Source organism: Podarcis bocagei (assembly GCF_964188305.1).
Source record: "Podarcis bocagei genome assembly, chromosome: 9".
In the NCBI taxonomy this organism is placed as follows: Eukaryota; Metazoa; Chordata; class Lepidosauria; order Squamata; family Lacertidae; genus Podarcis; species Podarcis bocagei.
The window spans coordinates 41696659-41713424 of record NC_138134.1 but is presented as its reverse complement, the minus strand read 5'-3'; the positions used below and the strand labels follow the sequence as shown (position 1 = coordinate 41713424).

Below are 16766 nucleotides of genomic sequence, written 5' to 3'. Positions count from 1 at the left end.
ATTAGGATGAGGCAGTTATGGACAATTTGTGCCAGTCTACAATATCGGGGAGATTACCTGAATGGGAGAGCCCAGGTGAAGCAACTTGCACTATCAAAGCCCTTGTTACTACGAAGGCAGGTGTTGCAAGTAAGATTTACAAAAACTGCATAATGTATCTAATTTCACTCAAGGGCATTTCCCCAAAGAAACAGATGCATCTTCAGGTTAGTGTGGTTGATATCAAAGCGCAAGGAATACCGGGAATCACACCATTTTAATTTGTGTATATTTATACAACTTATAAAAAATTATGTACTTAAAGACATTAACATAAAGGCCAAACAGTAATCTTCTATTTATTCAAAAAGTTTAAACATACAGAAGCAAGCCCCTAATTGTTAATGCATTATTATGCATAGATGTCGTTTTACACCATAGTTGCTGCCTGCTCTATATTTTTCATCTAGCATTATATAATCAGGACACAATCTGCCAAGAACTTCTTCTGCACAAGTGCAAAGTTCCCAGAGGAATGTGCTCTTCAACTCCATGAACTCTGAAACATAACTGAGAATCCTGGCATTATAACTGCTGCCTATCAGGTTATTCACCTGCCAGATGAAATTGCACCCTCCTGAACATTCTCTCTCTCTCTCTCTCTCTCTCTCTCTCTCTCTCTCTCTCTCTCTCTCTCCCCCCCCCCCTTATAAAAAAGTCACATCTTTAATAGACAATCAAAAGTGCATTAAATGTAGAATGGGTTAAATTCATAAAGGTTTTTTTTTTTTTAAAGTCAGTGAAAATACCACCCTGTGAATTAGATTTTTGCATTATTGATTATAAAGTATATTTTATTAAGATGTTGATATTGCAAGCTTTTAGTCCTTTTTCTCTTTTGTTCTGTGCAACAAAATGGTTACACACTGCAATGCAATGTTATTCTTGAAATACCCACTGCAGTAAATTAAAACTATTTTACATTTTTTACTTAAGAATACAATATTCTTGCTGTATATTTTCAGTCATTCATAGCCACAAAATCATTACACTCGATCAACACAATTTATCATTTTGACATTTTGAAGTTAACTTTTATCTTATTTTGCAGGAGACAGATGCCTGTTTCATTCTAAAGTACAATGTACTCCTGATTCCTTCCTTTTTTCATTTTTCATTTTTATTATTTCTAAGCAATAATCAATGGTTTCATAAACAGGTGATTAAAGTAAAGGATTTATTATAATCTGCTTACAATTGTTTGCAAAGACAGACATATATTTTGCATAAAGATATAAACTGTTTTTAAAACTAATGTAGTGTTTTACTTATGACATTTCTGTGAATTATGAATTGTACCAAACCAAGATCATATGCAATAAGGTACAAAAAATAATAGCAATCAGACAACAACGTGAATTGGGACAGACATCTAACAGTGGATTTTTTAAAAAAAGAATATGGCTTTAATATTTTAATTAGGCAAAGTTACTTAGTGATAAAAAAAGATCCAGTAACTTTGTTAATAAAAAAATGCAGCACCATACTGCGTTTACCACAAACCTGAATAATTTGAAATTCCAATTTCAGTATGGTTTTTAAAAAAACGCTAAATGAAAGGGAGATTTGTGACCACTTCTTCAATATAAACAACCAGTCTGCATGCGGTGTATTTTTATCACTTTAGAAGAGCAGCTTTCATATTGCTGTGCAGATCAAAGGAGCTGATTTATGAATTAGATTTCTAAAACTGCAAATAATATATGCATGTCTAAATTGACTCTTTCTGAGCGTACCTTAACAGATTTCCCATTCAATGAGACATGTGACTTAAAAATAGTAGTAGTAATGTTTGCATCCTGTTTATGAGATGCAAACATTCAAATTTCTGAATCTAATGCACACTTGATTATTGAGAGTTTGTGGGCAGGATACAAAGAGACTTTGTAAGGAAACTTTGGGCTTCTTTTTCTTCTCTCTGTGCCACATAGAAAACCACTTTGAAACTGAGGGCACTTTCAAAAGCAGCTTATGATACATCATTGGAATCTGGTGTTCAGCTGGGGGAGGGAAAATCCCACTGGGCAATGCCTACTTGGAGGTCATTGGATCCCAGACTTTGTTAAGGTTTCTTTTATTTTCACAAACTTTACCTAGACACAAGTTTACCAGAAGTATAACTCTGACAATTATTATCTTTACATTTGTATTTAATATCAATGGTCATAGGAAATGTTGCTATAATGCAGCCTCCAATGTTTAAATTATTTATAAAATGTATAATGTTGATCACCCCAAGAAATATACATTTTTCATCATCTCAGTTCATAAAGTAAGTCTTGAGAGAAATTCAGATTAAAGGCTCATGCCTAAAGTTGTTAGCTATGTTTTAGCACTGATTTGTAAAAGTGTTATGGTATTAATATTAAGTTACTAACTAGTTGAGCAGTAATTCTAAACATAGTTACAAGGAAATAATTTGTACTAAAAGTCAGTAGCACGTAATTCCAAATAAGTAGGTTTATGATCTAGGATAACACACACACCCTAGTCCAAATTTGTCAATAGCGTATCTTCTTTCACATAATTATATCATTCCAGAATTTTATCTAGTATGTGTGTTGAAATTTATTTTCTCACATTTTTAGCCCCATTTTTTTGTAGTTTATGTACATTCCAGATTGAAGAGAAGCAAAAAAACAACAAAACCCCACTATTATTATTTAGCTCTCCCTTTTAGCCACAACTTTGTTACAATATTAGACACCCAAACTGTCCCACTGAAATCAAGGAGTGCAATCCTATGCATGTCTGCTCAAAGGTAAGTCCCAGATAAGTGTGTATAGGATTTCAGCCTAGCTGTGTGTTGAGGTGCAGCCTTGGAAATAAAACAGATTGGCAGGCAGAATCTCACCTTGTCCCAGGACTGACGAGCCTTTGAGGAGACTCTAGGCACAACCCAAGAGGATACTGTCCTCAGGAAGCTGTACTGAAATGTATGAAGTACTGTGTGCTTCCACATCTTCATTCACTTCAGCGAGACAATTTCTTAGTGGGTTGTGCCCTTTGGAGTCTATCTTGGTAGATGTGAAATGTGCAGATAGCTGCAAACACAGCTAGCTAGAGGCATGGAGCAGAACTCTTGTGTGCTAGAGTCATGTAAAAGCAGACAGATACTATGGATGAAAATGGACAGAAAAGAAGTGCAACTGAAAATGGCTATGGGTGGTTATTTACAGCAGACACTGTCAGATGGTAAATTAGATATGATGCTAAAAAGGCACAGCTTTCCCTTTCTGAAATACACTGTAAACGGTTCATTATGCATGCAGAACAATTCACTTTACAAAAAAAATTACCTTGTGTTTAGACAAAAAGAGTAATTAAATAGTCTCCAGCAAAATAGAATTCTTCCAAAAATACTTTCCCATTCATCCTATTAACCATTAAAGATTTTTAGGTCTCATTTACAAAAGTTCCTTATACCATTTTTTCCAGGTCCTTCAATTTATACATACAGCAATGTACAATACAGCAAAAGACTGCAAAAAATTATTGGTAAAGCCAGCACAATAGATACTAGAAATCGAAACCGAGGCATTTGTTTTAACATCTTATCCTTTCAAGTTAAATAATAAATGAACACTTAACACAGTGTAGATCATCTGTGATGGATAATATGGGATAACAAATGCCGCAGGTTAATATACCAAGATTATTCCACACCAAATGCTCCATTATTTATTTTACACATCCAGGGATTTTTGTGTGTGTGTGTGTGTGTGTGTGTGTGTATAGTACAATTATTAATGCCCCATATTGACTTTGTTTTATGTGCAAACCAACAGTAAGCTTTTCAAAAGTTCATATTAGTCCTTGAACCCTTTTTAAAACAAGCAAACAATACCGGAAACTACATGGCATATTTAAAATGTTCATCTCTTAAAATATCAAAATCAAAGAGTTATTTGACTAGATATGGCTTTTCATCCAGAGGAACAGGAACATATTTTTCTCTCTCTCCTAAATGTTGGGTTATTGGGGGGGGGAGATGCATCTTGACGACTTTGCTCGCCTAGTTCACATAAGCTGCTTTCCATCCTCCAAACCCTGGTTATGGTTTTCAGACTATTTAGAGACCATTGAACAATTTTGTATAGCATGTTTTAAATGTTGGCTTCTTGGGTCCTTCATGGGTGTGGAATAGCACAGGGAAACTTAAGGCAAAGTTTTTTTCTCTCCATTAAGACATTTTCTGTCACTTCCTGTGGAAGTAGAGGGGCTTGGCATTCCCAGATTCCACCTTGGGCAACTGGTCACTGATGATTTCTACCAGCATGGCCGGAAACTCCACTTTCAGAGCTTGAGACTCTCGGAAGGTGTAGAAACAGAATTCCAACAAATCGCTAACAAGCTGAAATGCAACAGGGGAAAAGGGTCAGGAATGGCGCGCATTGAAATTGACGTAGAAAGTCTTCATGATGCAAAAACAAACAGTGTTAATAAAAAATTTTCCTTAATAGAATAGGTATCGGACAAAGACCAGAAAGTACGCTTCCTCACCCATCACTCATATGTGGATGTGCTAGTAAAGAGTAGTTCGAAGCCAGAGAAATTTCATTCCAATTAATTGCCACAGAAATCAATGGGATCTTAGCAGGGTTTGCTCTGGTTTATGGCAAATGAATACTTGTTCCAATCATGTATATAGTCCACACACACACACACCCTGTGTGGCTCTCTGTTGTGTGTGTAAAAGAAATAGAACCTTTGGTTACAAAGGGGTTCCTTTTTTCAAACTGCTTCTTTTCTGACTATGACTTCATTGGAGAGCTCCCATCACCAGCAACCACAGTTTATTCTATACTTCTGATTAGGGCTGTTCACAACATGAAAAATAAGAACAAACCAAACCAGATATGCCTCTGAATATAAAGCCAGATTCTCAATAACACCTTTTCTTCCTGAACAATATTTTATGCACACTGGCAAAAGAGCACACGTAGGAACTATGTTGCTAAGACCACATGGGGCTGTCTACAAAGAAGAAGAGATTTCTAAAAGGAGTCCTATGATCAGACTTTTGGAGCCCAGTTTGTCCTCTCTGACAGTAGAAGGGATTTGTTGCTTTGTGCATGTCCCACCTTCATTTTTAGAAGTTGCTCATTTATTCTGAGCATGCTTTTTGGGTCTGGAAGTTTGGCTGGTGGACAGTTTTGAATAGATGCAGGTTTCTTTACCATAAAATCCTATTTATTTTTATTTTACTTTCTGTTTATTCCCTTGTGAGACTCAAATCTTGCAATTCCCTTTATTCTCCCTTTATTTATTCTCCCTTTATTTTTACATGAACCTATTTACCATTTGGACGATGTTGAAGCCTTTATACTAGATCCTGAGTTCATCTTTATCAACTTTGCCCCGGGTCCAAAAAAAAAAAGTTTCTTTTATCCCTTCTGGGATCGGTAGCTAAACCCCACCCACCCCTTAATCTTTAGGTTGAACTGTTGTAAGGCTGGGGATTTAGTAAGCTTTTAACTAGTTTGAACAGGTGGAAGGTTATGAGCAAGCAATTAAGGGCTTAGTATTATATATGCTTTACTGGTAGCTGCTGGGGTAATTTTTTTCATTTGCCCATCTAATATTTTCCATTTATAAATTGATTTGTACATTCTTTTTATTCTTATCTGACTCTGATCCCTTTCTTATTACCACTGCTAGCTCACTGGAGCAAACTAAATGGAGTGAAAATTTTCAATAATAATTTGTGTCTTATCAATTCAGCTTTATGTTTTCTAGATTTTAAGACCAGTCAGGAATTCTAATGATACTCTCTCTCTCTCTCTCTCTCTCTCTCTCTCTCTCTCTCTCTCTCTCTGTGTGTGTGTGTGTGTGTAGTTTTTGTTATTTTGGTGGAAGACCAACAAATGGTTCTTCCCTAGTCTTATCAATAGAAATAACAATTGTGCAATGCAATTAAGTCAATGTGGTCACTGTGGTTTTCATTGTTCCAGGGCTGGATTTCAGGCTTAGAATCTCCAAACAAAAGCCATCATTTTAATGCATTTTCTTTTCATTAAGCCATGAAAATTGGCTTATAAATCCATGGGCATCTCCCCCCGCCCCCAAACTGGTTCAACTGCTGATGACAAAAATAACGCATTGGTCTACATCAGGGATGGGAAACTTTGGGGCTTCCAGATGTTGGACTTCCAACTCTCATTGGCCTCAGCATCACCCAAAATCAAGGATGCTGGACTATGTTAGGGGCTGCAGGTTCCCCATCCCTGGTGTAAACTTTCACTCTCCTAACTGGCTGTACACCTTGCTAGACCCCATGCTGTTCCCTCAGGAGTAACTTTTTAAGAGAGCAGGTGGCTGCAGTGCAGAGAAGAGATGGAAAAGCCCTGATCTGCCAGTGGGGGTTTCTCTCCCTTTCAGAGAAAAAACCAGAAGTATTACCTGATACCAAGTAGGCATCAATTGAAGTCCGTTCTTTACTTGCAGGCTTTTCTAAATTCCACTCACCATTGAATGTATCCCTAAGTAGTTGTGCTTCTGTAGCTATTAAGTGCTCTTTGTGTTAGCAAGTGAACAGTTCAATTCAACCAGTAAGACTCTATATCAACACCTAAGCTGTCACCCATTCTCTCTGGTATAACATGCATTTCTGCATCCATATTGGATGCCTGCTGATATTTTTGTGTCTCTGAATTTGGTGGGGAGCTTGAGCATAAAACCCTTCTGAAATGGATGGAAAAGGGACCCCAATTGTTTCAAGCCTATACAGTGCTCAATTCATAACTTTATTCGTTTATATTTTTAAAAGGAATTGCCATTATGCCACATTGAAACATTTCTTTTGGGGGGAGGAGGAGGAGGAGGACGAACTAGAGCTTTGACCCCCCCCCCATGACACAAACTATTTGAATGTAAAATTACTTAAGTATTTACCTGAAATTATTTTTTATACAGGCTATGCTCCAGTCACTGCCCCTACAAGGCATCATACCCTAATGTTCTTAAACATGTCTTGCAGGTGGGACTTAATTCATAGAATTGAGATACAAATCCTACTGACTAAGGGGCCTTAAATCAGCACAAATCTGCCTTAATCAGCATTGTGACCTCTGCAGGTCTGAATTCAAGCTGTTCTATAATTGCTTTGTTTTGTTTTTAGGGGCTCTGTAAATAAAGTTGCTGATGCTTTCAAATTCTTATTTGCTTACCTTTCCCTTCATTGAATTTTTTTTTCACACCTTGGCATATTTTTTTGCATGCACATATGTTCACCATGTGGAAGGCCAGCTAAAACCACTGAGCAATGTAAAATATATCCCTTCGCTTGTGCTCCCTATATTACGGAGTATTGTGTTGCCTTAATTTTGTTTCTAGTCTACAACCTCACAGGCTGCAACCCACATACCCAGGAGTCAGTCCCATTGAAATCAATGGGCTCCATGTAACCCACAGACAATTCCAGCATTAGAACATAAAAGCAGCCTGCTGGATCCGGCCAATTGACCCATCTAATCCAAAACCCTATCTACATGGTTGCCAGGCACATGTAATGTGGGATGTTAGGAAGGAGACCAAAACTCAACAGCACTTGTGATTCCCAGCAACTAGAGTTCAGAGGCATACTGCTTCTGTTTCAGTATCTGTTACAATTTTAGGTAAACTATTGATACTATATAACATTATGCTGAGATTTGCTACCTCAGACCAATTTGGACAAGAGCACACACGCTCTTTCCTTCTTCAGAAGACAATAGGTGGGAGTCAGCAAAATATTACTCATTTAAGCAGACCCATTTAAATGAACGAACATTGACTAATTTAGGCCCATGAATTTTAGAGGGTCTACTCTGTGTGAAACAATGCCACCCTCTTATTCCTCCCTGACACATTGGTTGGCATTAAACTCAAGTTTTACTCCGAGTAGGTAGACGGACTGAAATCAATTCATAATATAAAACTAGGTCTATGGATTTTAATGGGTCTACTGTCAGCATAGCTTTGTTGAATACCTCTCAACAGGCTTCCATATGCTCAGAGATTCTGATGTGGGGGAATGCCACATGAAAAACTTTTCACAGCAGTGTCCCCCAACACATTTTCAGACAGTACAACAACCCACAAATAAGGGTTATTTCCCCTGGTGTTTGTTAAATTCTGTCCAATTATATATGGAGAGTATAATTAGTTCTGGCTCTGAAAATATATGATGCACCATTTTACTGGCACGGTTCAAAATACTGCACGCACACACCACCCCAACTTTCACAGGCGGCTTGCTACATAATACAGTAAGTCTGAAGCATTTGAACTGATGCTGACTTGGATTCACTGACTTCAATGCAACTCTACTGGCTTGAATCCAAGGACTTTAACTAATCTGGTTTGCAGAGCAAGCTGATGTTGAGCAGAAAAACATCTACCCCCCCTCCTCAAAAGCAAAAGCTAGTCTCAAAGGAATGAGCTGTTACTGCAGTACTAATAATACTCTGACTCCCACCGAGATACTTCAGTGTTTTAATTAACAGCACATTACTTGACAAATAATTCCATATGTATGTTCTGTAAACAGACCTCGGGCTTTGGTGCAGATTGACCTGAAATGCACCATACTGTACTGCGTCTTCACAAATAAGCCAGTCAAGTACAAAGAAGCACATTTATATGTGGCCTCTCACATACTGAGGCCAAAGATTCTGTGCACAGCATGTGTATCAAAAGCGTATTTCCTTGCTACATCCTAAGAATGGAACTGAGGAGTTTGCTTGCTCTTGCTGTACAATTGAACAGCTTTAAAGAGGTGCTTAGCAGTAGGCTGTCCTCTTGTAACTGGTGGTGCCACAAAACAGAAGCTCATAAAGAAACCAAAATCCCTTTGAAGAATAAGTTGGGAATGATGTCAATAATAATACATTTAAATGAGTTGGTGAATTTTAAAGCCTGCATATGACTGACTCATTCTGGTTCAAAGCAATTTGCATTGTCTTTGAAAGACTGGAGATACTATTCACAAATAGCCGTACTTTGAAATGGCTGCATGGACTTCAATAAGATTACGCAGAAATAAGAGGTATTGAGAATTGCGGCTTGAGGGCAGGGGGTGGCAAGGGTGAGGGCGGGGCAGAGGACAGCAGCAGCAATTGAAAACTTGGGTTTCACATACAAAGATTTTCAGCATTTGTAATTACACCCTTACATTTCAATGGAATTCTGATCGAGTGCCTAAAATTGACTTGCACTGACTCACAAGGTTAGCTCTGAGCACAGTTCATGAACTTTGCTTTCTGTTTTAAACCATCTGATGACTCAAAAGCAACTTCCTGTCCTCTTGCTTGCAAAACATTACTCATTAAATTATTTCTCCCAGCACATAAGCAGATCCCTTACCCAGTAGGCCCAGAAAGTAGCTTTCTCTCTTGGTTGTAGTCAATGGAGGCACTGCCTTTATGGAAGCGCTTCCCTTTCTGCAAGTCAGGTCAGCCAGATTTCACCAAACTACCTCCTGTTTCCACCTTATCCCACCCACAATCTGTTCCTGAGGGTTTGGGGGACCGTCTGCAACAGTAAATATTATTCCATGGAAGACTGCAGTACAATACAAGAGGTGGGCAGTGTTGGTGCCCTCGCTGAAGCCCTGTCCATAAAGGCAAAGTCACTTGGATACCACTCATGTTCTATACAAAAATCTACAAACTAGTTTCTTTTTCTTTTCGTACTTGGTGATTGTTAACTGAACAAGACGTAATACTGTTCATGCGCCTACAACTCAAAACAGCAACCTGAATCTTACTGTTCGTTTTCTCCAGTTGGTAGGTAGGTAGGGAAATGTATGATATCATCACACTGTGCATTTCCTGTATGGTGTGATGTAATGAGGGGTTCGGTAGTACCACTTCACCATTGCTCAGTGTCACTTCTGCTACTGACGAGCCACGCTTGCCTGCCATCTCACCTTTTGCGCTGATGAACAGGTATCGCCTCACTTTTTTTGTAACAACACTACATCACGATACCAATCAACTTCAGTCAAGGAATTTGTTTGATTCCTACAGTATATAACAGTCTCCTCCAAACTATCAAGCCAATTACTTACATCATGAATGGAGTCCAAGAGCTTTGTCAGTTGGTAAAACCGCTGCCAACTTTGCCCAGAACTGTTTGGATGTTTAATTACCATCTTCCTCAGCTCTTTAATATAATTTGCCCTCATTTCTTCAAATGCAGCTTGACTTTTGAGGCCATCCTTGGGAACTGTCATAAAAGGATACAAATATTTATTAATCAATGATCTGTTAAGTTTACATATATATATTAAAAAAGGAAAACAATGTGTTACGACAAGGCCATTCACTAATGTTCAGAAAAGCTTGCTACTGTGTACAAATGCATTCCCCATATTTCTTGCGCATTATGAAAACGTAGCAACTTCATAAATCCTTTGAGGTTTTGCAAACATTCTTCACAGGTGAATATATGGGAAAGACCTTGCTGGAGAACAGTAAAAAGCAATGTGTTTGATTACCCACTTTGACCTAAGAGAAAACCATGCCTGCCTGTGCACACACACAGAGGGAAGAGATGGATTTTTTCTTGTAGAAAACAAAAAAATAGGTTCTTAAACTTCCAGTCAACTCTAATGCTGCATCCTCTTAAACAGTTGCATAAAAATATAAAAATACACATAATTGCTTTTTACGATGAATTCAAACTGTATTCCTAGGGATGAAAATGCTTGTAGGTTGAAATATGTTTTTGCGCACACATGCTGAAATAAAAATGGAGTTTTATGCTATACAGAATAAAATGAATTATTGTTGTGCCATGGACTGCAATTTCAGTGCTAGGATGCATCCAGATGTTAACAGTGTGCTCTCCCCAATGGACACGGTAGTGCTACTCAGGCGAATATTCATGCTTGATCAAAAGGCTACAAGAAGGCTGCTCCTTCTCATTGAAGGATATCTCCTCTCACTAATCTATGAACCACTTGGAATCCAGTGCCATGTTATGGCATATATGCATAAAACTCTCTGATATACTTTCAACCTTTGGTTTTGCTGCCCCCCCCCCACAAAAGTTCACTCAGGGTCTGTGTGCTACATTCATTACCAAATAGTGATGGTTTGCATTTCTAACGGTTTGCATTTCAGCTTGAAAGAAAGCCCCCCATTTGAGCCAATATGATGGGTTTTTCCAAGCCTAGGTGTGGCAAGAGGAGCACTGGTGGCGGGACTGCATCTGCAGAGAGAAGTCTACAGAATCTAATTCCATTGCCATTAGAACAACCATCGAGATGCTTGTATTATAACTAGGGGATTCAAAGCAACAACCAATAGAAACATTGGTTTCTATTTGGGCTTCACAAATCTCAGCACTGTACAGAAGATGTCTGTTCTGATGGTTAGTGACCTATTAGGCAGAGAGATTATTTCATGTCTCCTCTAAACCAAGCCACCTAGTCGTAATCTTAAGAATAATCATTTATTTTATTATGACTGACTGCACCCTCTTCTTCAATTTCTATTTTATGCATTACTTTTCAATGCTGTTAATAGAGACGACCTGCCTTTCGCTAGATTCAGATTTCATATTCAAATATTTTGATTGATTTATCTCATTTAAAAGTCTATATACTGCTTGATTGTATTTAAAAAACCCACAAACCCCTCAAAGTAGTTTACAAAAAGGTATTTTGACAGGGAGCATAATTCAGGCAGAACATTAGGGGGGTGTATCCAATGTCATTATTAATCATTAGTAGTAGTACTTAATTTCTAACTTGCACGAATATCAGATTATCTCAGGATGAGTTACAATCCAGAAAAATGACAAAGTTGCCTAATGAGGTGGCAGGTTGGGCAAGGGATCTATCCCTCTTCTCCCACTCCCTCCCACAACACACTCCCAAAAGAAGCTTCTCTAGAGGGATGGAGGAAACCTCCCATACATTGTGGGATGTGGGTCGTCTGAGGCTGCAGTGGAAGGGAAGCACAGGATTAATTGGCCTAACTGCAGGCAATTCCCTGCTCCCAAAGCACCTAATAATGTTTGGAATGTCTCCCCGACCTTCTGGAGAGGCCTGGTGAAGGCTACAAGAGGACAAGGGATGATCAGTGGCAAGACTTTGCCTTCCATTAGAGGCAACCCTGGAATTTGTGAATATGTGTGACATGCTGCTCCCTGTGACTAGTCAGAGTTGGTGCGTGAAATGAGAAATCCTTGCCTCTATTTCCACACACTCAGATCCCAGGCCAGTTATCCAACACCTAATTTAAAAACAACAACAACAATAATAATTGCTGGATTTTGCAAAAAGATGTCGGAAGTTAGAATTAGGAAAAAAATTAAGAGTGAAATGGAAATCACAATAGCTGTTTCAATATGGCTCTGGTTTTTAGATGTGCATGTAAATAATTTAGCAACATGAGACAAGCTGCCTACAAACAAATAGCTGTTCTGGGAGCAGTTATTAGGCAATCTTGGTTTTGAAAAAATGCCTAATGGGTGGTAAATGGCAGATCATATATTTGAATGGGAGCCTATTTGGGCTAACGCTGGGAGGAGAAGTTCTAATGGGCCATCCCGGAATAGCAAGAATAAGTTGCACACTGTTTGGAGGGAAGGGCAGCGTGAACTTATTTGCTGTGGTCTTGAAGCAGCATATACGTTTGGCCGGGAGTAAGACTAAAATGCTCAACAAAGTCCCTGCTTCTCCTCCCAGCCTCACTATGGTTATTGTTATTCATAAGGCAATTAGGCTGGGAAGCTTTTCTCTCTTTTCTTCCCAGGTACCCCTGGACTATGGAATTAACAGACCTTTTCGCTTTTGTTGCAGGGGCTCTGTTGGTGAATGATGGTGGTGGTTTTTGGCTTCTGTAATATTATAATTGTGTCATCACAACTGGCGTCTCCCAGGGGGAGGAAGCCAGAAGGTCTACCTGCACCCATTAATGAAGCTGGCTCTGGAAACAATGAGCTTCTTGGAAAAGTTCCACTCCCAGAAAGGTAGCCATGCCCTCAATATGTGAGATGGGAGTAATCTATTTTACAGCTTGGCCCTGACCCGGTTCTCCTAATCTTACTACGCATTGGGAATTTCATCATATATTGGGTCTTTGCCCGTTTCCCCACCCCCACCGACAGGTGCTCTTGCTATGTGAGTCCGTTCTAGGAAAGCTGCCACACAGCAATAATTATTTTCATTCCAAGAAGAGAATAAAATTGTTCTCTTTCTAGTGCTTCATGGATTCAAAAAGCATAATATCCCAACAATCTTTGCAAATGAATCAGTGCCCTGTCCAAATCAAATGGTGGCATTGCACACTCATGTGCACATCCAACATCATGTGCTCAAGGGGCAGCATCCGACCAAGTCTTATTCAGAGTGGATCCACCGATCTCTACTCTTGAGTATTAATCTGGTTGGATACCACTCTGTGTGTAATGTTTTCAATGTTTATAGATCCACTGAAGACCCGAGGGTTTCAGGTTTGCATAACCAGACATACGTTGCATGCCTCATTTTAATAAAGATCATTTCTATGTGCCTATATGACGCTGGCACCCAAATAAATGTGTGAAGGAGTACCGAATGCTTTTTTTACTGGCAAATATGAAAATTATTACACTAGCATCAAACAGAATTAATTATATAAAATTACAATAATCAGAAACACAATTGAAACTTCAGATTGTTGGACATACGCCCAGTTGTTTCTCCGATTATTAAATGTGCTGAGGCAACTGGCAAACGTCCCTACTCTGTGGGCTGGGGAAAAGCAAGAAAACAATTGAGATGTAATGTGTGGTTTCTTCAATGTTAATTGAGAAAAACTTCCTTGATGTGGCCATCATTCAAGTTCCTAAACAAATTCCAACAGCTAGTCAAATGATTAAAAAAATAAAATCAAACCAGCTTGGAAATCTATACTGTAATGCAGTATATGGGTGGCATTATTTGGAACTGAGCGGCCATTTACAGCTATTGGCTGTTTTTGTTAAAACTGAGTTATGCACACAGCAGGATTCCCTTCTGTCTCCCCCACAAATGTCAATCTGTTCTTGGAATGTTTCTTGGCTATTCATTTCATATGATGCATTTAATGCTAGAAAAGACCTAGGTTTTGGATCACTGTAGCGCTTAACCTTTTAATCCTGGCACCTAGCATTTTGAATTATTATTATTTTTAGATCTATGATGAATTTAAGCAGAAATATTATTGCATAGATGTTTAGAATACCCTTCTACCATGTAAACAACCAGGGCAGTTTACAAGAAAGAGACAGGTTGACAGTAAAATAACAACATAATAAAGTACACAAGCAAAACAATAATTAAGAGAGCAGTTAAAATGAGCAGTTAAAATGCTGTGAGCATTTTAAAAGCTTGGTGCCAAGCAGGCAACAATGCAGGTGCCAGGTGAGCCTTCCTGGAGAGCGATTTTCCACAAGCAAACTGTCACTGTCCCAAAAGCCCTCGCTCTGCTTACCACCCATCTTAGCACAGATGGGAGTGCTGGAAAAGAACTCTTCACATGAGCAGGTTGATGTGAGAGCAGACATTCTTTAATAGCTTTAACACTAAGAGCTAGCAGTTTGAATTTTGCTCAGAAACAGACTGGGAGTAATATTATAGGGCTCTGCAACCCATATGTCATGTTCCCAACAACCAATCTCTTCTAGTAGCTAAGTGGCTGTATTTTTAATGGACTTTGAAGCTTTCAAAGGCAGATCCACATACAATGTATTGCAGCAGTCATCCTCCGAAGCATTTGGTCTTTGTTTTAAACAATTTGCTGTAGGTGTCCAATTCAAAACACTGGCACCAAGGCCTTGTGGCTCCTGCAATCTAGTTCCTTTTTCACCATTTAGTGAGTCATTTGGACTAGTTGGTTAGAACGATATGTAAATTTAGCACAGTTGACAATTATGACTGGAGTTAACTGGCAAACTTACCTGTGCTTAATAGCAGCAAAACTTTCATTATAGTATATTCTTCAAAGCTAAGTTGCAAGCGAACAAACTGAAGGCTGATCTGGTGCATCCCCTGGCACAACTCAAACATTGCAGACTGGCGCATTCTCTCTCTGCAAAAGGAAAAAAAGGGGACAGAATACAGATAAGAATAGGCAAGCTTGGTTGGTAGAGTCCCAAGGCTACGCAAGTCCTGACTTACTTAAGAGTCAAATCACACAGCCATATACTCATTGTGAATAAGCACAAGTATGACATGCTTGGTTGTAAGTATTGATGCAGCTCAACCATCAGCTAACTTCCTCCTAAGCCAGACAGGTCTTTGTCGGTCCTAAAATTCCTGAACTAGAGACATACCGTATTTTTCGCCCTATAGGATGCACATTTTTCCCTCCAAAAATGAAGGGGAAATGTGTGTGCGTCCTATGGGGCGAATGCAGGAGGGAGGCAGGCAGGCAGGAAAAGCTCCCAAAAGCCTCACACAAGCTCCGCGCGGCTCTTGCGGCTTTTCCTCAGGAGGGACAAGGGACTGATGCGGCCAGTCAGTCCCTTCTCCCTCCTCTAGAAAAGCCCACAGGAGCCGTGTACTCCGTAAAGGGTGTGTGGCTCCTGTGGGCTTTTGCGGGAGGTGGGGGTATTGCCATAGGCGCATGCAGCCTCTCCCGGCTGGAGAGGTCACGCGCGGCTACGGCAGCAGCCTCTTCGCAGGAGAGGCGTTGCGCAGAGAGGAAGAACTGCACAGCGCCCCTTCAGCCACACGCCTCGCTGGGAAGCTGGAGGAGGAACAGAAGGGTCTCCTTCAGTTCCTCCTCCAGCTTTGCTTGAAGGGCGCTGTGCAGTTATCCCTCTCCGCGCAACGCCTCTCCTTCACAGGAGAGGTGTTGTGTGGAGAAGGAGAACTGCGCAGCGCCCTTTCAGCCACACGCCTGCCTGGAAGCTGGAGGAGGAACAGAAGGGTCTTCCTCTGCATCCCAAAGCCTGGGGCGAGCTGAGCTCATCGCTCCCCAGGCTTCGAGCTTCGCGCAGCTCTCCACAAGCCGTGGGAGCCCGGCGTGACTTCGCACTGGGCTCCCATGGCTTGCGGAGAGCGCCTGGGGAAAAAATAATTCCCCCCCTTTATTTCCCCCCCCAAAAAAACTAGGTGTGTCCTATGGGCCGGTGCGTCCTATGGGGCGAAAAATACGGTACATTAAATCATGGAAACTTCCTACCCTAGACTGGTGACACAGTCAAGTCTAGTGCTGCATCTCATGACACACTTTGCACCGGTAGATCACTGGCTCCCCCCAAAGAAGCTGAACAACTGTGGCTCCCCTAAAAAAGCTCAACATTTTACCTCCTCCATGAAAAAACTCAACAACAACTTTGACCCGAACCCCCAAAAAGGGGGTAGATCACTGCCAGTTTTTAACTCTGTGAGTAGATCGCAGTCTCTTGGGAGTTGGCCACCACTGTTCATTCATCTTGCTCTGAAGAGAATACTCAAGGATCAGACCTTTAGAAGCCACCAACTTACTAGATGACTTTAAAAGGAGAATAAATAAATTCATGGAGAATGAAGGCCATCAGCAGCAACAAGCCATGATGGCTAAATGTTACATCAAATATCTCAGGCAGTGTTTTTCTGAATGCTAGTTGCTGGGGAACAACAGTGGCACAATGCTACTACACATTTAAAATACTTTTAATTTCAACCACAGTAACGTTTTTCCCTGGTTGGGGGCAAAACTTCAGTATTACTAAACATACAATGCTTGCAAAATGCGCTGAGAACTACAGAAGGAACATCAATTGAT

At 39.9% G+C, this 16766-nt stretch overlaps 1 protein-coding gene across 11 annotated transcripts in view; it reads right to left on the bottom strand.

Annotated features, from left to right (window-relative positions):
• Nucleotides 1-237: 237 nt before the first annotated feature.
• The window catches only part of NR3C2 (nuclear receptor subfamily 3 group C member 2), a 139644-nt gene continuing 123115 nt past the window's right edge, over nt 238-16766 (bottom strand). For all 11 annotated transcript variants that reach the window (XM_081208341.1, XM_081208344.1, XM_081208342.1 and 8 more), the window contains 3 exons: nt 14953-15083; nt 10091-10248; nt 238-4393 (listed from right to left, as the gene is read on the bottom strand). In XM_081208341.1, coding sequence (XP_081064467.1) covers nt 4238-4393; nt 10091-10248; nt 14953-15083 — 445 coding nt within the window. In that variant the 3' untranslated portion in view covers nt 238-4237. The remainder of the gene's footprint in view (nt 4394-10090; nt 10249-14952; nt 15084-16766) is intronic.